General features: G+C 33.7%; 1 protein-coding gene across 1 annotated transcript in view; it reads right to left on the bottom strand.

Moving 5' to 3' along the window:
- sick (sickie) overlaps positions 1-22,554 on the bottom strand; it is a 374,025-nt gene extending 351,471 nt beyond the window's left edge. The window contains exons 1-2 of the mRNA XM_089107071.1: positions 22,102-22,554; positions 13,449-13,566 (exon numbers count right to left, since the gene is read on the bottom strand). Coding sequence (XP_088963197.1) covers positions 13,449-13,566; positions 22,102-22,197 — 214 coding nt within the window. The 5' untranslated portion in view covers positions 22,198-22,554. The remainder of the gene's footprint in view (positions 1-13,448; positions 13,567-22,101) is intronic.
- Positions 22,555-25,677: the final 3,123 nt, after the last annotated feature.

The following is a 25,677-nucleotide window of genomic DNA, read 5'->3' as shown; positions in this document are numbered from 1 at the left end:
ATCAGAATAGAATAGATAGAAATATTTTGCAGTTTTTGGAGGGTCCACTATCTTATGGACTAAACCCCGTATGTTTTGTGCCCTCTAGAATAGCTGATACATCATTTTCACTTATTGATAATATTTTTTCACCTTATAGTGCTGTTAATACATTTATTATTCCTGATGATTCATCTGACCACTGTATAATTATGTCTGATTTTCTTATAAATTTTCCGCATAATAAAAAAAATCAAACCAAGCGTAGAGATTTTTCACATAAAAATGTGTTAAGGTTAAAAGAAGGGCTTGGTGATGTTGATTGGAGTCCTGTAATTGATGAGAAGGATCCGAACCAATCATTAGATAAATTTTATTATATTATGAATGAAAAGCTTGATCTTTTTTGCCCATATAAGAGCCCGAGAGGAAAGAAACTTACCCCAAAAAAACCTTGGATAAATGAATCACTTTTGAGATCTATTAATGAGAAAAATTGTTTATATAAAATTAGAATAAAATATCCCACGGAAATAAATATAACGCGTTTTAAAAATTATAAGAATATGCTGGTAAGGATCCTTAGAGTAAGTGAAAGACTTTATTATGAAAAATATTTTCGAAATTCAGATTCCCCTAGAAAAACTTGGAGTTTGATTAATGATAAAATTGGAAGAAATAAAAAGTTGTTACACCCTGAAGTGTTATTTTATATTAATGGTAAAGAATTTAGAGGACCACAAGCTGTTGCTAAGAAGTTTAGTGAATATTTTGCTAGTATTGGATCATCTGTTGTTTCAGGAGAAGTTGACCTTTCTTCCCCAAGGTCGCATAAAAAATATCTACCGCCCACTGAAGATACGAGCATATTTATGGCCCCGGTTACTTTTGCAGAATTTCAAAAGGTCATTAAGAATTTAAAAAATGGTAATTCATTGGGATATGATGAACTTTCAACTAATTTGCTAAAAAATATTGCAGGTGTAATTTTTGAACCATTGCTTCATATTTTAAATTTATGTATTTTCTCAGGTACATTTCCTAAAAGATGGAAAATTGCTCGTGTAATACCATTGCATAAAAAAGGAGATAAATCTGATACAAATAATTATCGTCCTATTGCAATTTTATCACCATTGTCTACAGTATTGGAAAAAATTTTAAAAGGAAGGATTACTAATTATCTAGATAAAATAAATTTTTTTACCAAATATCAGTTTGGATTTAGGGCAGGCCATTCGACGGAACAAGCATTTGCAGCTCTTGTATTAGAAATAAATGACTGCTTAGATAGTAATTATCATGTATCTACTGTTTTTTATGATGTTAAAAAAGCATTTGACACTTTAAACCATGAAATTCTTTTTGATAAAATGGAAAATTCCGGTATAAGAGGGAAAGGACTAGATATAATAAGATCATACCTTTATGGACGTAAAATCGTGGTAGATGTTGATGGACATTTGTCTAGTTTAAATGATCTTGAAGATAGTGGTGTCCCACAAGGATCGGTATTAGGTCCGCTTTTATTTTTGATGTATATTAATGATCTTCCACGATGTTTGCAGGGAAATAATGGTCTTGCAATTTTATTTGCAGATGACACAGCTGTTTCTGTTAAAGCGAAGGATTCATCTACATTAATTCAAAATTTGTTTAACACTGTTAGTTCAGTTAATCGATGGTTTGTTTCTAATTATTTAGTACCGAATTTTAAGAAGACTGAATTTATGGTTTTTGGTCATTCAAAACGTGCTACTAAAAAAATTTCATGTCAGGAGCTTCAAGTTGGTGAGCATAAAATACGTAGAGTTCAATCGTATCGTTATTTAGGAGTTTTTATTGATCCCCTTTTGTCATTTCAAACTCATATTGATCATTTAAGGGTGAAACTTTCGCAAAATATTGGGTCTATGTATCGTTTGCAACATGTTTTTCCATTTTCAATTTTAAAAATAATTTATCATTCTTTGATTGCTCCTTATTTAAATTATTGCACAATTATTTATTTAAATACTTTTTGGACGCATATAAAACCCCTACAGATCCTTCAAAATAAAGCAGTGAGAATACTTGGAAATTTTTTACATCGTCCATCAAAACTTAGAGATGCATCGGAAAATGAAACATTATTTCTTTTCTTGAATTTATTAGATCTGAAACATATAAGAGAACTTAATATATCAATATGGCATTTTAAAATACAAGATCCTAGTAGTCATTTTTATGAAAAATCTCTGTTGATTCTGCCCCCTCCTTCGGCTCTTAGGTGTTCTGGAACATATCGAATTCCCTTTGTTAATTGTGAAAGATCTAGATTTTCAATTAGATACCAAATACCATTTATTTCAAATAAATATTGGCTGAAAGATAGAATTCAAATTGTGGCATCATTTCGGCAAATATCAGTTCTAAGGAAGAAAATATTAAAATTATGTATTGACCTGTGATGGTGGAATAGAAATTTTTTTATTATTATTATTATTTTTTTTTTTTGTTTTATTTGTTACCCATGTTGGGATAGCCTTCCGTGCCTCACTTGTCCAGCGTTTGTTTTCTTTATGTTTGTTATGTTTTTTGTTTTTTTCTTTAACCAGGTTTTTTTTTTTTTCTCTTTTTTGTTATGATGAGAAAATGTTTTTTTATTGTTTTGTTTTTTTGTTTTTTACCCAATTTTACGAGCTTTTCTCTATGTTGGGGGTATATGTTTTTTGTTATTTTGATTTAATCAAATAAACAGTAAACAGTACAGTAAACCACATAAGATTTGGACACACTTGGCAAGATTTTTATAATACCATGCATGATTTGTTAAGAACTTTCAAGACTTAGGTAATATCATAGAGGTTAATCAAAACATACTGCTAGATTTTGATAATTCAAGAAAGCATCTCGTATAACCTAGCAGGACTTGGCAATATTATGTAAGACAATAATACTGCAATATATGGTGTTTGATAATTTCAGACAAGATTTTGATCACAAAAGGTTTGGAAACACTTGGCAAGATTTTCATAATACCATGCATGATTTTATTAATAACTTACATAACTTATGTAATACCGGAGAGGATACTCATAATCTCTGCAAGACTTTGATAATGCAATAAAAAGTTTTATAATATCTAGCAAGATTAGGTAATATCATGTAAGAAATTAATACTGTACTGTAAGGTGTTTGATAATTTCAGACAAGATTTTGATAAAACCTAGCATGATTATGTATAATAGCTTCCAAGACTTACGTAATATCAGTGTGGATACTCATAATACCTTGCGAGACTTTGATAGTGCAGGAAAAGATTTTGTAAAACCTAGTAAGATTTGGTAATTTTGTGTAAGACATTGATACAGCTATGTACGGTGTTCGATAATTTCGAAAAGATTTTGATTATACCACACAAGATTTGGAAACACTTGGCAAGATTTTGATAATACAATGCATGATTTTGTTAATAACTTGTAATACTGAGATATTACTAGAGAGGATACTCATAATTTCTTTATAGAATTTGATAATGCAAGGCAAGATTTTGTAATACCTAGTAAGATTTGGTATTATCATGCATTAATTAAAAAAAACTTTCTGAAAAATAAGTTTTTCAAAGAAAAGTAAATGCCATTTTGAACTTAAGCTCAGCAGATACAAATACCTTCTAAATTCAAACTCAAAACGACCAGAAATTACTATTAAAGAGTAAATGAAACCCAAAACAAACAGATATAAAATTAGCAATCATAGCAAAAGCATTCAACAAGTATCAGTATAAATCAAAAAATAGATCTTAAAGCGAGTAATGCTTAGATTGAATATGAATACCAAGCTTAAAATGAAAAAAAAATTCCTATTGAAGTATAAATGAAACTTAAAACGAACAGAAAACAATCAGTGCAAACAAACATACAATAGATATTAATGTAAATTAATAAATAAAACTTAAAACGAGTGAAACTTAAATTGAATATGCAAATCAAGCTTGAAACGAACAAAAACCACTACAAACAAGAGTTTGGGCATGACCTCTTTCCCTCACTGTATAAGTCTAAAACCTACTGGGTCATTGGCGCTTTTCTGAATACTATATGCGTCTTGAATAGTACGGTAAAGTATAAGCAGCGCCAGATTCAATATTTGGTGAATAACAATACAAATCTTTGAAAGATCCATCAGTTCCCATATATATTTTACTGTAGTTGTATTTTTATTTTCAATGCTGTAATAACTGGAAAATAAAATATTTGTAATATAATCCGTTTACAGTTAAGCGCCAATGACGCAGAAGCCTTTGTTTTTTATTTACAGTTAGAAAAGGAGGCAGTATCCAAACATTTGTCTGTAGGGAAACTATATTCGTCTTTAACAACTTTAAAAAGAGCTAATAAATTAAACTGAATGTTTTATGCAAAATGAAATTAATTGCTGAAAGCTCATCAGTTCAAAATTTTAGTATAATTTTAATGTTAATTTTCAATATTAAGTTCAAAAGAAAATATTTTTCATAAAATTGGTTTTCAGCAAAGTGCCAATGAAGCAGTAGGTTTTAGACTTTTTCAGTGAGAGAAGGAGGTCATACCCAAACTCTTTTTGTGGTGATTTTTGTTCGTGTCAAGCTTGATTTGCATATTCAATTTAAGTTTCACTCGTTTTAAGATTTATTCATTGATTTACATTAATATCTATTGTATGTTTGTTTGCATTGATAGTTTATTTAATTTCTGTTCGTTTTAAGTTTCATTTATACTTCAATAGGAAATTTTTTTTTCATTTTAAGCTTCAAACTCATATTCAATCTAAGCATTACTCGCTTTAAGATCTATTTATTCATTCATATTATTACTTTTTGTATGTTTTTGCTATGATTGCCTATTTGATTTCTGATCGTTTTGGGTTTCATTTATTCTTTAATAGTAATTTCTGGTCGTGTTGAGTTTGAATTTAAAAGGTATTTGTGTCTGCTGAGCTTAAGTTTAAAATGGCCTTCATTTTTCTTTGAAAAACTTATTTTTGGAAAAGTTTTTTTTTTATTAATTTTTGTTCGTTTTTGATTGCAAAAAAATTTAAGTTTTTAAAAATTCCTTATTTCAAATCAAACTTAAAAAAAAATCAAATATTCATCGAAGTATCAAAACTGATACCAAAGTAACAATTTCAAAGTGAAAAAATGGGTTTGTGTCAACATCGGAGTTTTTATTATCTGATGTTCGAACTATTTTATAATAACATTGCTATCTAAAAATTTTTATCGGATGGGTTTGGGGAAAAAGGGCGTGGGGGGACTAGATTAAGCTTCGGTCTCTTTTGACTCTTTAAAAGTGAACTAGAACTTTCTATTTTCCATCAAATGAGCCCTCTCTGAAATTTATACGAGAATCCCTTATATAAGAACCATATATATCCCTAGAGTATAACTTGCAACGCCTATCCCTGGGCACTGGGAGGTTGTGTCGACCCTGGAGTTTTAATATCTAATGGTTGAACTATTTTTAACAAATTGGTCAGCTGAAATTTTTATCGGATGGGTTTTTCCATCCGATAAACCCAAAGGCGTGGAGGGCGGGAGGGGCTAGTTGCCCTCTGATCTTTTTCCCTCTGAGAAAATGAACTACAACTTTTAATTTCCATTCAGATGAACCGTCTCTGAAGTTTATAAGAGCATACCTTCCATAAGAACCATATATGCCCCCAGAGCAATACTTACAACGCCTTCCCCTGGCCCTGAAGGGGGGGGGGTTGACACAGGAGCTTTTCTTATCTGATCTCTGAACTATTTTTAACGAAATGACCATACGTAAAGGTTTTTTTATTATATTATCTTTCAACTATTTTTAACAAAATTGGTACCTCAAATTTTTTATCAGATGTATTTGGGGAAAAAGGGCTTGAAGGGCCAGTTGCCCTCTGATCACTTCTGACTCTTAAAAAGGGCGCTAGTACTCTCGATTTCCAATCAAATCAATCGATTTCCCTTTGAAGTTTATAAGACGACCCCTTCTATATGAAGTGCCTCTGGGAAGAAAATAAATGGAGTCTGGGGGGAGGCTAGCTGCCCTCCAATCACTTTTGACTCTTAAAATGTGAATCACAACTTTCAATTTCCAATCAAATGAGCCCTATAGAAATTTTATACGAGCACCCCTTCCATAACAACCATATATGCCCCCAGGGCATAACTTACAATGCCTACCCCCCAGCTCGGGGGGGCTGTGTCGACACCAGAGTTTTTTGTTATCAGAACTTTGAACTATTTTTAAAAGAAATGTCTATCTGAAAATTTTTATCTGCTACATTTAGGGCGTGGAGGAGGGGTGGGCTAGTTTCCCTCCGATCTCTTTTGACTCTCAAAAAGTGTACAAGAACTTTCAATTTTCAATCAAATGAGCCCTATCCAAAGTTTATACGAGCATCCCATCCATAAGAACTATATATGCCCCTAGAGCATTACTCATAACGCCTGCCTCTGGGCCCTGGCAGGTTCCGTCGACACAGGAATTTTTCTTATCTGACCTTTGAACTGTTTTTAATGAAATGACTATTTTTAAAATTTTATCGGATAGGCTTAGCGAAAAAAGGGTGTGGGTGGGGGGGGGGGGGCTAGGTGCCCTCGGATCTCTTTTAATTCTTAGAAAATGAAGTAGAACTTTCAATTTCCAATAAATTAAGCCCCCTCTAAAGTTTATACGAGCATCTCTTTCATAAAAACAATAAACACCCCAGGACAACACTTACAATGCCTATCCCCCGGGCTCTGGGGGGTGTTTTTGTTATCTAATTTTTGAAAGATTTTCTAAACACTGGCTATCTCAAAATTTATAGGGGACAGGTTTGGGGAAAAAGAGCGTGGGGGGCTAGTTTATCTCTATTGAATCTTAAAAAGTGAACTAGAACTTTCAATTTCCAATCAAATGAGCCCTCAATGATGTTTATACGAGCATCCCTTTCCTAAGAACCATACATGCCCTTAGGGTATAACCTAGAACGCCTTCCCATGTGCCCTGGAGGGTTCTATTGACACCGGATTTTGTCTTATCCGACCTTTGAACTATTTTTAACAAGATGTCTATCTCAAAATTTTCATCAGATGGGTTGAAGGATAGCTGTCCTCGGATCTCTTTTGACTATTAAAAAGTGAGCTCGAACTTTCAATATCCAATCAAATGAGCCCTCACTGAAGTTTTTACGAGCATCTTTTTCATACGAACAATATATGCCCCAGCGCATAAATTAAAACGCCTGCCCACGGGCCCTGGGGGGTTGTGACGACACCTGAGTTTTTGTTATCTGACTTTTGAGAAATTTTTAACTTAATGCCTATACTAAAATTTTATTGGATTCATTTGGGGAAAAGTGGGCTTGGGGGAGCGAGTCACCCTCCAATCTCTTTCGACTCGAAAAAACTTAACTAGAACTTTCAATTTCCAATAAAATGAGCCATCTCTGAATTTTTTACGAGCATCCCTTCAATAAGAACCATATATTACCCATGGGCATAACTTAAAACGCCTGCTCCCGGGTCCTGGGGGGCTGTTTTGGCCCCGGAGTGTTCGTTATATGGTCACTGAAATATTTAAAAAAAAAAACTATCTCATATCTCTTATCGGATGAGTTTGAGGTAACAATGGCGTAGAAGGGGGGGGCCTAGGTGCCCTCCAATCTCTTTTGACTTAAGAAGTGAGCTATAACTTTCAATTTCTAATCTAATTAGCCCTCTCTAAGTTTAATATGAGCATCCCTTCAATAAGAAACGATTATGCCCCATGGGAATAGTTTACAATGCATACCTCTGGATCCTGCTGAGTTGTACCGATACCTAACTTCTTGTTGCAGAATATTTTAACTATTTTTAACAAAATAGCTATCTTAAAATTTTATTGGATGCATTTGGGAAAAAAGGGTTTGGGGGGGGGAAAGCTAGTTACACTCCAATATCTTTTGACGCTTAAAAAATGGGGGGAAGGGCTAGTTTCCCTCCAATCACTTTCGACTATTAAAAGGGCACTAGCCCTTTGAATTTCTAATCGAATGAGCCTTTTTTGAAGTTTCTACGACAACGCCTTTTATAAAAACCTTATATACCCCAGGGCATAACTTAAAAACCTTGCCCTGAGGGTTCTGGGGGAGTTTCCTCCCCAAAAACATATTTTCTATCTGGAAATCAACTACGCTGAACAAAATGGCTATCTCAAATTTTTGATTGACTGTGTTTGGGGGAATGATGGGCGTGGGGGGGCTAGTTCCCCTCCAATCATTTTTGACTATTAAAAAGGTCACTAGCCCTTTGAAGTTCCTATCGAGTGAGCTCTTTTTGAAGTTTCTACGACAACGCCTTCTATAAAAACCTTATTTGCCCTCAGGGTATATCTTAATACTCTGGTCGTGAGGGTTGTGGGGGAGTCTCCTCCTCAAAAACAATATTTTCTATGTGAAAATCAACTACACTGATCAAAATGGCTATCTCAAAATTTTGATTGGATGTGTTTGGGGTAATGAGGGGTGTGGAGGGGGGGGGGACTAGTTGCCCTCCAATTACTTTTTACTAGTAAAGAGGGCACTAGCCCTTTCAATTTCCAATCGAATGATCCTGTTTTGAAGTTTCTACGAAAACGCCTTCTATAAAAACCTTATATGCCCTGATGGCATAACTTACAACCCTTGCCCTGAGGGTTGTGGGGGAGTGTCATCCTCAAAAACATAATTTCTATCTGGAAATCAACTACGCTGAGCAAAATGGCTATCTCAAAGTTTTGATTGGAGGTGTTTGGGGAAATGATGGGTGTGGAGGGGGGGCTAGTTGCCCTCCAATCACTTTCGTCTATTAAAAAGGGTACTAGCCCTTTGAATTTCCAATCGAATGAGTCTGTTTTGAAGTTTCTACAAAAACATCTTCTATAAAAACCTTATGTGCCCCAAGGGCATAGCTTAAAACCCTTCTCCTGAGGGTTGTGGGGGAGTGTCCTCCTCAAAAACGTATTTTCTATCTGGAAATCAACTACGTTGAACAAAATGGCTATCTCAAAATTTTGATTGGATGTGTTTGGGGAAATGATGGGCGTGGGGGGGCTAGTTGCCCTACAGTCATTTTTAACTATTAAAAAGGGCACTAGAACTCTTGATTTTCAATCGAATGAGTCCCCTTTGAAGTTTTTACGACGACCCCTTCCATATGAAGTGCCTCTGGGGAAAAAAAGATACTAATAATAAATAAATAATAAAACATTGGAACCGTATGGCCTTTACTATAGGCAACGCTACAATTTTGCCTCTGATTGGAAACAATACATGGAAATGATTTTTACAATGCATGATTTTGTTAATAACTTACTAGACTTAGGTAATACCAGAGAGGATACTCATATTTTCTTGCAAGGCTATGATAATACAAGACAAGATTTTGTAATACCTAGCAAGATATGGTAATATCACATAAGAAATTAATACTGCAATTTAAGGTGTTTGATAATTTCAGACAAGATTTTATTATACCGCACAAGGTTTGGAAACACTTGACAAGATTTTGATAATACCATTGATAAAGCAATTGATAAAGCACGACTTTGATAAAGCAAGATTAGATTTTGTAATGTCTTGCAAGATTAGGTATTATCATGTAAGACATTAATACTGCATTGTAAGGTGTTTAATAATTTCAGACAGGATTTTGATTATACCACACAAGATTTGAAACACTTGGCAAGATTTTGATAATACCATGCATGATTTTGTTAATAGCTTGCAAGACTTAGGTAATACCACAGAGGGCAATCATAATATCTTGCAAGACTTTGATAATGCAAGACAATATTTTTTAATACCTAGCAAGATTTGGTAATGTCATGTAATACATTAATACTGCAATGTAAGGTATTTGATAATTTCAGACAAGATTTGATTATATCACACAATATTTGGAAGCACTTGGCAAGATTTTGATAGTACCATGCATGATTTTTTTAATAGCTTGCGAGGCTTAGGTAATACCAGAGAGGATACTCATAATTTCTTGATAGACTTTGATAATGCAAGGCAAGATTTGCAAGACCTAGTAAGATTTGCTATTATCACATAAGACGTTAATGCTGCAATGTAAAGTGTTTGATAATTTCAGACAAGAGTTTGATTATACCACACAACATTTGGAAACACTTGGCAAGATTTTGGAAATACCATGCATGATTTTGTTAATAACTTGCAAAACTTAAGTAATACCGGAGAGGATACTCATTTTGACTATATTACCCAAGATTTAAAAACACTTGGCACGATTTTGGTAATACCATGTATAATTTTGTTAATAATTTGCAATACTAAGGTAATACCAGAGGATACTCATAATGTCTTGCAAGAATTTGATAATGCAAGACCAGATTTCGTAATACATAGTAAGATTTGGTAATATCATGTAAGACATTAATACTGCAATGTAAGGTGTTTGATAATTTCAGACAAGATTTTGATTATACCACATAAGATTTGGAAACACTTGGCAAGATTTTGATAATATCATGCATGATTTTGTTAATAACTTGCATGACTGAGGTAGAACTAGAGAGGATACTCATAATATCTTGCTGCACTTTGATAATACAAAACAAGATTTCGTAATACCCAGCATGATTTGGTAATATCATGTAAGACATTAATACTGCAATCTTTGATAATTTCAGACATGATTTTGATTATATCACAGAAGATTTGGAAACACTTGGCAAGAGTTTGGTAATATCATGCATGATTTTGTTAATAACTTGCATGACTTAGCTAATACTGGAGAGGATACTCATAATATCTTGCAAGACTTTGATTATGCAATACAAGATTGTATAATACCTAGCAAGATTTGGTAATATCATGTAAGAAATTAATACTGCAATGGAAGGTATTTGATAATTTCAACCATGATTTTGATTATATCACACAAGATTTGGAAAAACCTGGCAAGATTTTGTTGATACCATGCATGATTTTGTTAATAGCTTGCAAGACTGGGGTAATACCAGAGAGGATACTCATAATATATTGCAAGACTTTGATAATGCAAGACCAGATTTTGCAATATTTAGCAAGATTTGGTGATATCATGTAAGACATTGATACTGCAACGTAAGGTGTTTGATAATTTCAGACAGGATTTTGATTTTACAATACATGATTTGAAAATACTTGGCTAGATTTTGATAATACCATGCATGGTTTTGTTAATAGCTTTCAAGACTTAGGTAATATGAGAGAGGATACTCATGGTATCTTGCAAGACTTTGATAATGCAAGACAAGATTGTGTAATTCCTAGCAAGATTTGGTAATATCATTTAATACATGTAATGTAAGGTGTTTGATAATTTCCGAAAGGATTTTGATTATACCAAACAATATTGGGACACACTTGACAAGATTATGATAGTACTATTCATTAATTTGTTAATAGCTTGCAAGACTGGAGTTATACAAGAAAGGATACTCATAATATCTTGCAAGACTTTGATAATGGAAGACAATATTTTGTAATACCTAGCTTTCAATATTCAATTACGTCGAAATTTCTGAATATTAAGTTCAAATTTCCAAGTTCAAGAAAAATTCTATGTTAAAGAAAAAAATTTCGGACTAAGGCAAAAAAACGACCGAAAAAGGCTAATTAGTTCTGTTCCCTTTTGTTTCCCTTTTGTTCTTTTTTATTAATGCTACTGATGAGTTTCTTAGAAATAGGAATGACCCGAGGTTAAAATTAATGTTAATGGAGCTGTTTTGTTCGTTTTTTTTAAGATGATGTAGTATTGGTTGTAAAAATGAATAGGAATATAGAAAAAATGTTAGAGATTTTGGAAATTTATTTGGAAAGTGAAAAATTGATCAGAAATACTGATAAATCATTTAAATTAGTTCTTGGTAAAAATTAAAGAGAAAAGAACAGGTTTATTTTAAAGGGAAAGAAATGAAAGATGTTAAAATTTTATTTATTCAGGATTTGAGTTTACAAGTTCAGGAAGAGAGAGTGAACAGAAGCAAATTGTGGGTTGGAAATATCAGGAGACTTCATAGGCGTTATTGAGGAGCCTGTTTAGGCATTTAAAACCAGTAGATATTTAGCTACTTAACATAATTTTTTAAACGAAAATAGTGCCAGTTGTGAGCTATGGCAGGGAGATTTGAGGATTTGAAAAAGGGGAAAAATAGAAGGAATATATTTAGGACATTTCAGGAGACACTTAGGTTTCAGTGGGGAAAACAATAGTTTGTAAAGGGTGATTTAGGATCGTTTTCATTAAGTTTAAAAAAACTGGCTGGAATGATTGAGAAAGGGTTCTTAGTTTCCCAACTAATAGGCCAGTAAATATGGCGTATCTGGAGGTGCTGCAGGATAGAAGGAGAAGTCCATGGAATTCGTAAGCGAGATCAATTTGACATAATTTTGGGAAATTGGGTGTTTGAAATAAAGGGATGGAGATAGGACTAGAGATAGGAAAGTTAGAAAAACTAGTAAAGACCAGTTGAAAGACCAGGAGATTCGTAAGTGGCAGCGTGAAGTCAAAGCCTCGGTGTCTCTTGGAGTTTACTGGCAATGGAAAAAGTTCTTGGGAAGTTCTTGGATAAAGCGGGTTTATATAGTGAATAAATTGAGTTTTATTTGTCAGCAATGGGTGATGTTTTAGCACTTGGAGAGAAAAAGATATACTTAGAGAGTGTGGAGTTGATTGGTGATCCTTAATCATGCCCCAGTTGGCGAGGATCTGCTTCACTTTATGGCCTTTTGTCCGAATTACAAGATTTAAGGAAAGAATTTATGCTGGTCAAATAAGTGGTTCGTTTCACTAAGGGGTCAAAATATTATGAAAGATGTAAGACTATATTAAATCGGGGATGAGACATAAAAAAAGATCATTGCAGGGGAGGAAGGAAAAAATGAGCAGTAGAAATAATGTTGAATGCGTGTGAGTTTTTTCTTTTTTGTTTGTTTCTTTTTTAACCATGGCCCTTGCGGCTTTAAAGCATCAAGCATCTACCTATGTACTTGACTTGTTTAAATTCTTGAAATGTATATTTCCATACCAGCTTCAGATTTGGGATAAACTTGAGGGCTTCACCCACTGATAATATTTGGTGTAGGGTCCTTAATTGGATAAAACCTTCGCTGCAGAACGGCATTTAGGTTGACATTTAACGAGCGGAAATTTTATAAGGAAGTTTTATTGAGACAAACAACAAACAAACAAAAACAAATAGAATAATCGCTGGCATTAACGCTGTTTTCATCAACCTGACGGGACTCAACTAGAACTAGTTTCTGTTCATTCATTTAACTATAGTGTGTTACCTTGAAATACAAGATCAATTTGTAAAAAAAACAACAACAAAAGAAACACATTCCGTTTCTTACCTAAAACTATCTTAACAACCTTTCGACAACCCTAGATGTTCATTTGGGCTACAGCTATGTAATACGATAAATAAACATTTGAAATTGAATTTACTTACTAACTGCTTCGATAACATCTGCTAATGCAACACCATCTATAATGTCTGTTTGGAGATCTTGGATTCTCCGTTTTGACTTTACTTTTTCTAAATAATGGTTGGCCCAATCTGTATATATCTGGAAGGAAAAAAAAAAAGTCAAAAACGTCTTATAGCCAGGTGGAAGATATACAGACCTTTAATCTCTAATATAGATTATGGGTGGGGGTAAGTGGGTGCAATTTATAACGAGGCAAATGCGTAGAGAGAAGTCACGTAAAAGTATGAATTGTTTTGAGAAGTTAGTAAAAGGAGGGGAAAGTTGTAGCAGAGCTAACCTATACTCCTGCATCATATTTTCTTTTTTCCTATTGTTTCACTATTTTATGTGTAAGCGGCGACTGAGATCTTTGCTGGCACATCTTAAAAAATATTTTTAAAATCTGTGTTATATGAATCAAATCCACACCCAAATATCTACATTAATGCTTAAATAATACCATTATACATAATAAACAAAAACAAAACACTCTCCTGGACAAGATTTAGGAATTATACCTTATATAACAAGCTTTATAGGCACCTAACACAGGATGAAGCTGCAAATGAATTAAGATTCTTGAGTGATTGTCGAAAATGTGCATATGCTATCTTTGAAATTAATTCTTAAACCAAATTGGCCAGACATACCCATTTTTCTTGTTTTCTATATTGACCTTATTTGTTGGGCTCTTCTGATATTTTTCTTTACTAACTTAGATAACTTGTCCGACATTTTCGTAATTTTAAATCAGGTGCAACTGATTAATATTTAGGCAATAGGCAGTGTGTCTGTTGGGATGCTTAAAAAAGGCTAATGCATTTGGGAGCAGTTCACTAATAAGACACACAAGTCAATATTTTATAATCACTTTAAATCATTAATATTTTCTATTTAAATCATATATATATATATATATATATATATATATATATATATATATATATATATATATATATATATATATATATATATATATATATATATATATATATATATGTATAATTTTAGATCGAAATATATTTCTTTTTTTTCAAGTAATTTTGTCGAATTAAGTTCGTTTTTCAACATTATTTTGGGTCATAATGCTTTGGATTTCAACTTGAATACCTTCTACAGAGTAGCCATTACGGTGGGTAAGGGAACGGTTTTATTTTTATGCTGGATTCATAGGAACTTAAAATATTTGTGGCATCTTGGGATCTAGTCCATAGAAGAGTAAATCCATATCTAAGAAAAGTTGAACTTAACAATGAGACTAGCAAAAGAAAAATGTAAGGATGTTCTAAGAATTCAAAGGACATATATCTATTTAGCGTGTATTTCAAATAAGACAAAAATATTACTAAACTCTGAAGAAAACAAAACCTGTTACCTAAAAGACTACTAAAATAAAAACTAAAATAAAACTAAAAGACTAAAATAAAAGACTACTACCATTAACAAAAATGTAAGGATACTCTAGAATCCAAAAATATCGCCTTTTTAATTAGCATACTTCATTTCAATCAAGGGAATGAACTCTTCAGCTTAAATTTTATGAAAACATGGCATATGAAAACCGGCCAAATTGCTGTAATACTTCTCGTATAAATTTAAAGGCCAGAGACAACAATTGGCGGTATTTTCCAGGCCTACATTATGCGTATCCAACTGCAAGATGAAAGACAGTTTCAAGAACAAAGCTGCCTTTTCCCCGCGGAAACAAATTTAACTTTAGAAATCTGTCTTCGTGATTGATTGACAGAAGAGAGTACTGATTCTTTTGCCAGCCTGTTCCAGAAAATTAACATCAGTCTTTTAAAACAAAAATAAATTACCTGTACGCACATTTGAGGGAATAAATGAATAGTTTCACTATTTGAAAGAAAAGTAACTTGACTAACAAGATTTAATATTTAAAACTTATTCTTCATTTTTATTTCTAGACACAAAAAGAGGACAATTTTATGTAATCTTAAATAAATTAAACATGACAATATATAAATATTGAATCAAATATGTAACATTTATACACTTTTTTTCTGATAACATAAGTGCATTTCTGATGTTAAGTGACCGCAATCAAGATTTTAGATACCTGAGAGCAGGGTATTCCTAGTGTCGTTGGTTATTTGGTTTGGAAGGGGGGGGGTCAATGGTGTGACTCTGTAAGCTCAGCCAGAGTCGACACAGCTCTAAATGGGTGCCTGGAGAAATATGGGGAGAAACACAGGAAGCTTTGGATGATTTGTCCCCACCCACGCATTACAACCCCGCCCAAAGGCAGAAAATCAGGAGATCGGCACCTGCGCTACGCAAACCGTTGGTCTGCATGCGAAAAAGTTAAAAAAAAATAATGATTTGGTATTTGGTGAACATATCAAACTGACAATAAGTGTGGGCTTTTGAGATGACAGATATATGCATATATGGATGCATGGTGCCCAGAGACTAAAGGTTTTATGTGACTGCTTTTAACTGATAAAGGTAAGAGGGAGAATAGGGACTTTTCGCAATCTCAGAAAGCTCTAATGTTAGGCTAACGAAAGTATTACAAATGCACATAGAGCCAAAACTAGGGCGTTGGGAGGTTTTATCAAGTTCTAATGGGGCTTGAAAGATTATCTGAAAGGAATATTCATATAGAAAAAATCTAGTTCATTTTAATTTTAGATTGGATTTTACTTTACTTGTTCTGTTCTGTAGGATTCTATTCCAACATTTTCTAAAGTGAAGATTTATTTTCATAAATTTTCTTAAGTCTTAAAAATAGGGAAGAAACTGAAATATATCTTTGAAAGCACTTTCCAAAATCCACTTTATCCCAAAACTTTCATCCCCAAATCACACAAAAGCTGAAGTTCATGAGACTTCTTTTAACAACAATATAAGAACACTTTCTTGGGCCTTAATATTTCGCTTTGTATCGAGTACTGTAAGCTTCATTCGTTCAGCCGATTAATTTCTTGAAGTTAGCAAATATCCATAATATTCTTCTGATTGAACCATACCAGACCTCCTTATAGCTCCTTGTACCCTATTAAAAAGCATAGGAAATTTATCTAAAAATTAAAACACTAATTTAGCAGCATTGCATATAACAGACCATTAGAGGAGCGAAGTTACTATCATACGGCTGGAGCCTTAAGTTAAGTAAGTCAATAGAAATAAACAAAACTGTTAAAAACAGTTGTAGCAGCGAAAGTGACCCCAGAAACATGTTCACAATTCTTCTGCAACCATGGACAGACACGATTAAAAATTATCAAATTCCTATACCATAGTACAAACCTAAAAATGAACATGCTCGAACGCCTCTTGTGCTTAATGGTATTGATGATGGAAAAGGTGACTATTGTATTTTGGAAAGGGTTGCGTGTTAAACACTTTTGCTCTAACAGCCGACTATAATTATAACAATTCTCCTTATTCAATTAAATATTCTAGGCTGTGTTAATACCGCTTTTACATGGAAATTACTTTGAAAAAACTCTTCCAAAAGAGGAGCCATATTATAAAGTACGCACTCGTAAATAAAGTCATATAACAATTCAAGCTTAAAATGAGCAACAATTACCATTAATCAAGCAGTTCGTTTTAACGAATTGCAAGTAAGGAGCGACGCGGCTCAATAGTAACCAAAACTAAAAACGGAATTTGGTACTTGTATGATAAACGCCCTACCTCTAGAGTTGTTCATTCATTGACGTTCATTCATTGACTCTAGTTTCTTTCAGCTTAGCGTGAGATAAGACAAAGAAAATTGACAGAATAGATGAAAAATGTATAGTTTGGGCTATATATTTGCACATTAGGGGGGAAGGGGGGGGGGGTAAAGTATTTGTAACGTGTGAAGTTAGAAGACAATTCTTACTACATAATATGCAGAATAATTATGCCTAATACATTAGCCATGCAGAGTTGCAGACCCGCTATACATAATCCTCACCCCCTCCTAATGTGCAAATATATAGCCCAGATTTCTAAATATTATATTTTTATCTTACTTTGGTATATTTCATTAGAATTGAGCGTCAGAGAAACATATTAGAAGAATATTAGGAAGGGAGTATATCATACAAGTACCCGGAATTTTGATATTCCGAAACTCTAAGAAATAGAATAGGTATATCAAAAGAATTGACTTATCATGCTGATTTCAAATATATAAGTTCCATTAAGGTTAGTATTAGGCTATGAGCCTGAGAAAATTTGCCAGATTTCGAAAAAGGGGGGAACACCCCGAGAAGTCAAAGAATCTTAATATCACACCATCAGATTCAGCGTATCGGAGAACCACAATGTAGACGTTTCAAGATCCTATCTGCAAAAATGTGAAATTTTATATTTTTGTGAGAATTTTGTGAGATGAAAAATCACGGATGCGTGTTCATTTGTTCGTTTTTTCCCCAGGGATGATCGTATCGAACCAACGGTCCTAGGACATCGAAAGAGGGCTCATTTGAGAGGAAATTAAAAGTTCTGGTGCTCTTTTTAAGTGACCGAAAAGATTGGAGGGCAACTAGCCCCCCATCACGCCCCTTTTTCGCCAAACTCGTCTGATCAAAACTTTGAGATAGCCATTTTGTTCAGCAGAGTTGAAAGGCCCAATAACTATGCCTTTGGAGATAACATGACCCCCAAAAGTCTCTGGGGAAGGATCTTTAAGTTATAAAATTTGCCCATTGTGTACGTATAGTATTTCTTATTGGGAAGTATGCATACATTTTTCAGGCTGGAGGACGTGGGGGGGGGGGTGAATTTTCTGCTATGGAGATTTTCCACGGGGAGAATTTTTTACGGAGAGGGAAGTTTCCGGGGGTGAACTTTCAAGGGAAAATTTTACACTGGGGGAATTTGATAGAATTTCTATATAAAATTCTTTTCATTTGTTTTACTTTCTCTTTGTCGACCCAATTTTGCGTGTGGCAATGTTAAGGTTAATTGTCCGGGATAAATTTTCCCCGGGATTGAATTGTCTAGAGGATCTCACCGTGGGAGAGATTTTTCCATGGAGGTGCAGCCGGATTTCCCGACATTATTTAAAAAACGACCAGTAATTAAATATAAAAAAACAAGTTTTTTCAACTGAAAGTAAGGAGCAATATTAAACTTAAAACGAACAGAAATCATTACGTATACGAAGGGGTTTTCCCCCGCTTCAACATCTAGCTTTTTACGTTGAAGTTTGAATTTTGTCCAGATTCTTCAATAACGACTCCCGAAACACAAGGGTCGTTTGATTAGAACAATTAGAAGCTTTTTCGAAAGTACTAAAAAATTTTAACGTGAGGAGCAATCAATTCAATTTATAACTGGGATTTATTTTACTATATACATAACGTGAGGAGCGAGGTGCAGAAGAGGGGGCAATCTCTCTCATATAGTAATAACGTCTATTCTTCTTAAGTCTTAATGTTGCTCCTTACTTTTAGTTGAAAAAAATTGTTTTTTTATTTAATGAATAAATAAAATCGGAAACGAACACGAAGTAAAATGAAAGTAGTAAGATTTTAAAATATAATTTACTCTAGTTCCAGGGTTTGTTTGCATGGTACATCCTGTTAAAAAAAAACATAAAAAAAATAGATAATGCCAAAAATGTAACAATTTAATCAGGAAAAAGAAAAATTCAAATAGATTTATTTCCAATTTCAATGAATATAGCTCCCCAAAACTTTGGCAACAATGGTATTTATGAGACGCAGAAGCTTTTTGGAAGGATGAGAAGTTTTTTGACAGCCCTACAGAATAGAAACCCTGAATCCTCAGACAACAGATATAGACGTTAATTTGGGAAGGTTCATGGGCCCAGTCTCATAAGGATAAAAAATTCAAAAAAATATACCTCAAAAGAAGCGATGTATCTAAAAAGGGCAAAAATGATATTACTTTGAGTTTTAGCCCCTACTCCTGAAAAAAATATTTAAGCAAGGATTTAAGCAAGAGAAAGAAAAATTAAAATAGACTTATTTTAAATTTCAATGAATATAGCTCCCCAAAACTTTGGCAACAATGGTATTTATGAGATGCAGAAGGTTTTTGGAAGGATGATAAGTTTTTTGACCGTCCTAACACAATAGAAACCCTTAATCCTCAGGCAACAGACATAGACGTTAATTTGGGAAGGTTTAAGGGCCGTATCTCGTAAGGATAAAAAATTCAAAAAAATATACCTCAAAAGAGGCGATGTATCTAAAAAGGGCAAAAATGATATTCCTGTGAGTTTTAGCCACTACTCCTGGGAAAAAATATTTGCTTATCCCAATTTTGTAGAAAAAATTGAATAGTGGCTCTGATGGCAAACCATTTCTATGTGGTAATATGGAAATTTTGAGAATGAGGAGAGTTGCAGCGATCGAAATAGAACCTAGAACCACCCCAGAACCACCCTAGAATGCCTAGAACCACCAAAATCAGAGTATGAGGAACGTTTTTCACAAACATAAGCATGTGATTAATCTTTATTATTCATTAAGAAGAAAAGTAAGTGCAACAAATTATAATATTTTGATTAGTTTTAATCATAATTTTCATTGTGGGTAGTAAACAAGGGTCTAATAGAACTAACCAAGTTGTGGAATTAGTTAAGTATTCTCAGTAAGGAGTAAGGACCTTCCTTAACATATCTAAGGCCATGCCAGTTGCCTCTTACTTAGGCAGACTCTATCTTAAAATCTCCCAGAAATTCAAAATCCTAAAGAATTTTCTAAATCTAAGAAAGAGGTTTACCATACCTCCCTTTCTCTCTCTCTCTCTTTCCCCTGAGAGATAAACAGAGCGTACAGCATCAGGGCTATAGTGACTGAAACTATATATTTAATTTTTTTTGTTTTTTTTATTAGACATGATTTGCGTGTTTGCCTTTCCCTGCGTGTATTTTGGAACAGATAAGTGATATTGTACTTAATAGTTCATAGACAAGTGCCTTGACACTTAGGAAGCAACTGGTGAATCACGTTTGAGTGAAAATCTAAAACGTAATTCAGGACCTCGAGGAAATTATTTCATATTTGCAAGTTGTTGAAAAATCATTCTTACACTCTTTAATGACTTGTCATAAGTTTTCAATATTAAAATTAACCTTTTCAATTTCAAGCCAATTTTTGAGGTACCAAGGACATCAAAATAAAAACACTTTTGGCTTTTTGGCTACATCTTAGGTTTATCCATACGTCAAAACAACAATTTTCTAAGGTGATTCTTTTGGTTATTCCAAATTATGGAATTTTTACGGTACTACCAGATTTCGTCAGTGTTGCCGAGGTGAACCGTCAAATAAATAAACAAAATCATCTAATAAGTTCAATTTGACAAGAAAGATTTACTTCAAACATTAACAATCCATTGATTACAAAAACGACTATACCTTCAAAATAAAGATAGACCTTCATAGGTGCCACATTTTTTAGCTATCTTGTGGTAATTTTTCACCCACCTTTTTTTCTTCTAAATTTGGCGTGCACTACTACCAAATACTACTTAACTGCACTTGGAGGTCTTTTTAATTAAAAAAATGACAAGATTAATTATTTTAATTAATTAACTTTGTTTTTAATCAATCAACTAATTTTAATTAATTAGTTTTAATTAATTAACTATTCAATTATAGGTTTCCTGATTTTTTCCAAGTTTTGTAAAATGTATATGGTTATTAAGTTTCCACTTAACCAAAGCAAATAATTACTTTCATGTTTGGTACTGTCCTTGGCACTGTCCTTATTTTCTCGATACAAAGAATTGTGACTGTACCAATCAATCTAAAGTAAAATGTTACAGAAATATATGTCGCTAACACAGTTTCAGCAGACACAAGCCCAAAACGGTTTTTGCACGACCTAAGAAAATCAACCTGAATTTGGCTAGAAAAGAACCCATCCTTTTAACTGAATAAGTAACTACGCACAGGGGTCACATCAACAACCGATGCATATTTCTAACGTTTCCAAAACCCTAACATTCCAGGACTTCTTACACACTTAAAATGGAGTTCTATGGTATTATTTTTTAATTAGCGTTCTCCTTGGACGGAGGCCAAAACAGATGGTGTAAAACAAAGTTGAATAATGCTTAAAATAGGCTAAATCTTATGGATTAATTATCCTAATAGCCTATGCTAAAAAGTGCTTTCAGCCTGATCAGTGTATACTTTGAACAAATCAGAACTATGAAATGGGAAAAAAGTTTCGACTGGTCGAAAATTATTATGTATGGACTTATGATGTGTACCCAAGGAAACTTAAGAGCGAGGTTGCAAGTAAAATACGAATCGTCATTCCTGTGTCTTCTTAAATAGGGGGGGGGGAATCTAAAGGGGGCTAGGTTCCCCGTAGAGTGGGTTCCATAAAAGCTGCAGCTACAGCAGGGCTTTATATAAATGTATATATTTCTCCGCAGAGATAGAGAGAGAGAGAGAGAGAGAGAGAGAGAGAGAGAGAGAGAGAGAGAGAGAGAGAGAGAGAGCGAGAGAGAGAGAGACAGACAGGAGAGAGAGAGAGAGAGAGGGAGAAAGAGAGAGAGAGTAGAGACATACCTGATTACAAAAGCTACTTGCCAAACCTGTGATTAAATAAACGCGAAAAAAAATAATTAATGTCGCCTGGCAAGTTCTTGTTATAAAGGACTCGGATTTAAAAATTAAACAAGTTATACCTGAATTATAGATTTTGGACCTCCAACTTTCTTTCCGATTTGGTTCAATCCATCAGCAGAGCCTTGTCCGGTCTTACCACCACGTATGCAAGCCATATTTGAGGTGCACAAATAAAGTTTTACGCCTGGTTAGCGTAAACAACCCGAAGTTCTTTTAGACTCAAATATTCCATTAATGTAACGGCATTTGTAAAATAGGTATTGTAAACTATGCACAATAATTCACAACGCGCCTTCAGTAGAAATTGAAAGTAGCAAAATTAATCTGGACAAAAAACGTTACACCTTTAAAGATAACAGCCCTTTTCCAGAGCATGTGTATTATTATGTTCAAATATTCACCTCTGTGACCACACTTTTATCTAAGAATTCGCTTGACGAATTCGAAAAAGTGAAAAAATTGCAAGATCTTCAGTTTTTCAATGAGCCGCCTGATTTCAAAATTATTTTCATCTGAAATGGGGAATTCATGAAAGGAGAACGACCAAAAAATGTTCCTTAATAACTCCATCACACTAAACTCTCAAAAATTACACTGAAAGTTCCAATCAACCGTCGATTAAAAATAGGATGTTGACAGATAGGGGGGGGGGGTGGGGGTTTGTTTCCACACTAATTCCTGGGTGTACAGGAAATGATATCTGAAGGATGATTTAGGAATTGCAGGGGTTCCGCAAAGATCGTTCGGCCTATCTTTAGAGGCATGGGAAATCGTGTTATATGATTGAAAAGGATACTTACATGGGATCCGTCCGAATATATATATATATATATATATATATATATATATATATATATATATATATATATATATATATATATATATATATATATATATCTGAAGACTGAAAGGGGACTTCAAGAGAGAGGCTGGTAAAAAAAAGAGCAATTACGTTTTTTTTCTTAACAATTTTCTGGGTTGGAGGGTCCTCCAAGCAAATATCTTGAAGGAATTGCCCCTACGCCCTTCCCATGGTACTATTATATATACATATACCATTGCTACCTTTGCTACTAAGACAAATGACATCTTTCTGATAAGCCCTTATTGATAACATTTGATCACCGTTTGTTTTTATTTTGCTTCTGATTGTTTTTGTGTATAAATAATTATAGTTGAATGTATTTTGAATCGAGCACTTTCTTTGAATCGCCCACTTTCAAGCTCATATTTATTTTGATATTGATAGAGGGAGCAAATTTATCCTTTTCAACACTCTTCTTCAACTATTGAACTTGTTTAATTGTTTATCACTTTCCCCCTATTTTACCATATTATTTTAAGTTTTAGCCGGACAATGATAATTACCCTCTAATACAAAACAAATTCTAGAGTACAGTCCCGGTGGAAATTTTATTTTAATGCGTAGGCTATTTGCTTCAAATTTAATACAAATTAACAGTGAACCTGGAGCGGTTTATTAAATAATCTCTTAATACGTATTCTAATGATTATAAAAATATAAACAATTTTCATGATTAAAGAGTGAAATATGTAAAATATGAGTGTCGAAGCATTAATATTCATCAATTCTCATAAATATGGTCATTTGCATCCATTTTTCTCTATTTGATGACGACTCTGCAGAAGTTAGTGAAGTTGCTAGTTTACCGTATTCACGCAAATTTAATACAAAATTTGACATAAAGTTAATTTTCGATCGATCTAGCAGTTAATTCGCTCTCATTTGGAACAAACAATTAAATGTTTATTAGATATTATTAACTTTTTGTTGAAGCTGGAACGTACCTCTAGTCAACTGTTCAGCCTATACCTTGAAGCAGATAATTTTAAGAATTAACCCTGTTGGATTGTCGGTTAGAACAGCTGAACCTACAAGTCTGATTAATTTGGCCAATTTTTTGACACATGGAAGCAAATCAGATGTATTATTGTGCAAATAAGGTAATTCATGCCAAATCAATAGCAATAGAGGGGTGTCGAACCGAAAAGTCTAGTGTCATTGGCTCTTTCGTTACTTCTATTCCATAGTATGCAGCCAGTGGCGGATCCAGGGGGGGGGGTTAAGAGGGGCTGGCGCCCCCCTAAGGTAGTCTAAAGTAGTGGAATTTACTCAATTAACGCAAGTTTGCAAATAAACTTGCTCCTAACCCTTATCGGATCAACATATTTTGCGCCCCCCCCCCTAAAAAAATCCTGGATCCGCCCCTGTATGCAGCTTGTGGGCTGCAAAGAAAAATCTAATGTGTTTATGCAAATTTTAGTCCCCTTAATAATCTCAGAAAATTGGTTTGCGTCTAATTGGCTTAGGAAAAGTAAAAAAATCAACGGGGATCGCTATTAATCCAGAATACCTCCACCAGACTGTAAAATGAAATTCCTATTGATGACTCAATGTGAGAGTCATCTAGGTTTAACTTCATTCCTGATTCCTTTTGCTCTTTATTTTGTTTTTTAAATAATTTCACGAGGCAAGAAACACACCCTACAAGATATTCTTTTTTTACCGATAAATATCCAACTTTTAAATAATTTGATTAGTACGTTGTAACGGGAAACTTCCCTGCAAAACGGCTCTTCTTTGAAATTTCAGATTTTAAAGCACATGCATTTCCTTAATATTTTCTTTTATATATTTTCCTAAAAATGAACATTTTACTTTGGAATATTTGCATTTAAGTAAATATCTCCGCAAAAAATATATTTTTAGAGACACTAAAAATTATCGAGTGACATTTCCCCAGCAATGGCGAAAGCACCATAAACAATCTGTTCATTCGGCACGCTAATGAAAACTTATGAAAACTAAAATTTATTATGTGGCTATCGTCCAGGATTCACGTAGTTCTATTTAGGGACGCCAGTAAGCTCTATTATCTGATCTAGTAAACATACAACTGAACATAATTAAAATCAATGTTGTGCTCATTTGTCACATTTTTTCGGCATTGAAAAAGAAAAAGACAAACAATTTCATTGTCAACTTAACATTTAATACTACAGCCCGCAACTTTATACAGGGTTGCCAATTGGTAGGGGCAGGGAGGAGACCTTTTGGCCCCTAGATTCAAAAAGAAATGCCTCTTCTAGCATTTTCATTCACAAAATTGAAAAAATATTCATCCCCCCCGTTAGATTTTCGTAAATCTTTGCGAGTAACGTAATGCCTCCTAATTTTGGAATAGACCCTTAGACAAATTTATCAAATTGACGAAGTATCTAACCCAAATTGATTTACACAGACGTTTGTCCACCACCAGATGTGTAAATATGAAAATATCATCGCTCGTAATTTGACTTTTCTGGTATTAATTCAAATAATGAAGCTGTTGCGTAGAAAAATGATTTTGTTTTCCGAGATATAGAAAACGACATTTGCGCGCCCCCCGATATATAAGTATCAAAGCATCATTGCTCGTAATTTGACTTTTCTGGTATAAATTCAAATAATGAAGCTGTGGCATAGAAAAAAGATTTTATTTTGCGAGATATAGAAAACGACATTTGCCCGCCCCCCGATGTATAAATATGAAAGTATCCTTGCTTGTTATTTGACTTTTCTGGTATAAATTCAAATAATGAAGCTGTTGCATGGAAAAAAGATTTTGTTTCCC

The sequence above is a fragment of the Artemia sp. Qi Xiang Cuo genome, chromosome 21, assembly GCF_049724085.1.
Source record: "Artemia sp. Qi Xiang Cuo chromosome 21, ASM4972408v1, whole genome shotgun sequence".
NCBI lineage: Eukaryota > Metazoa > Arthropoda > Branchiopoda > Anostraca > Artemiidae > Artemia > Artemia sp. Qi Xiang Cuo.
This window is presented reverse-complemented; position numbering and strand designations above follow the sequence as displayed.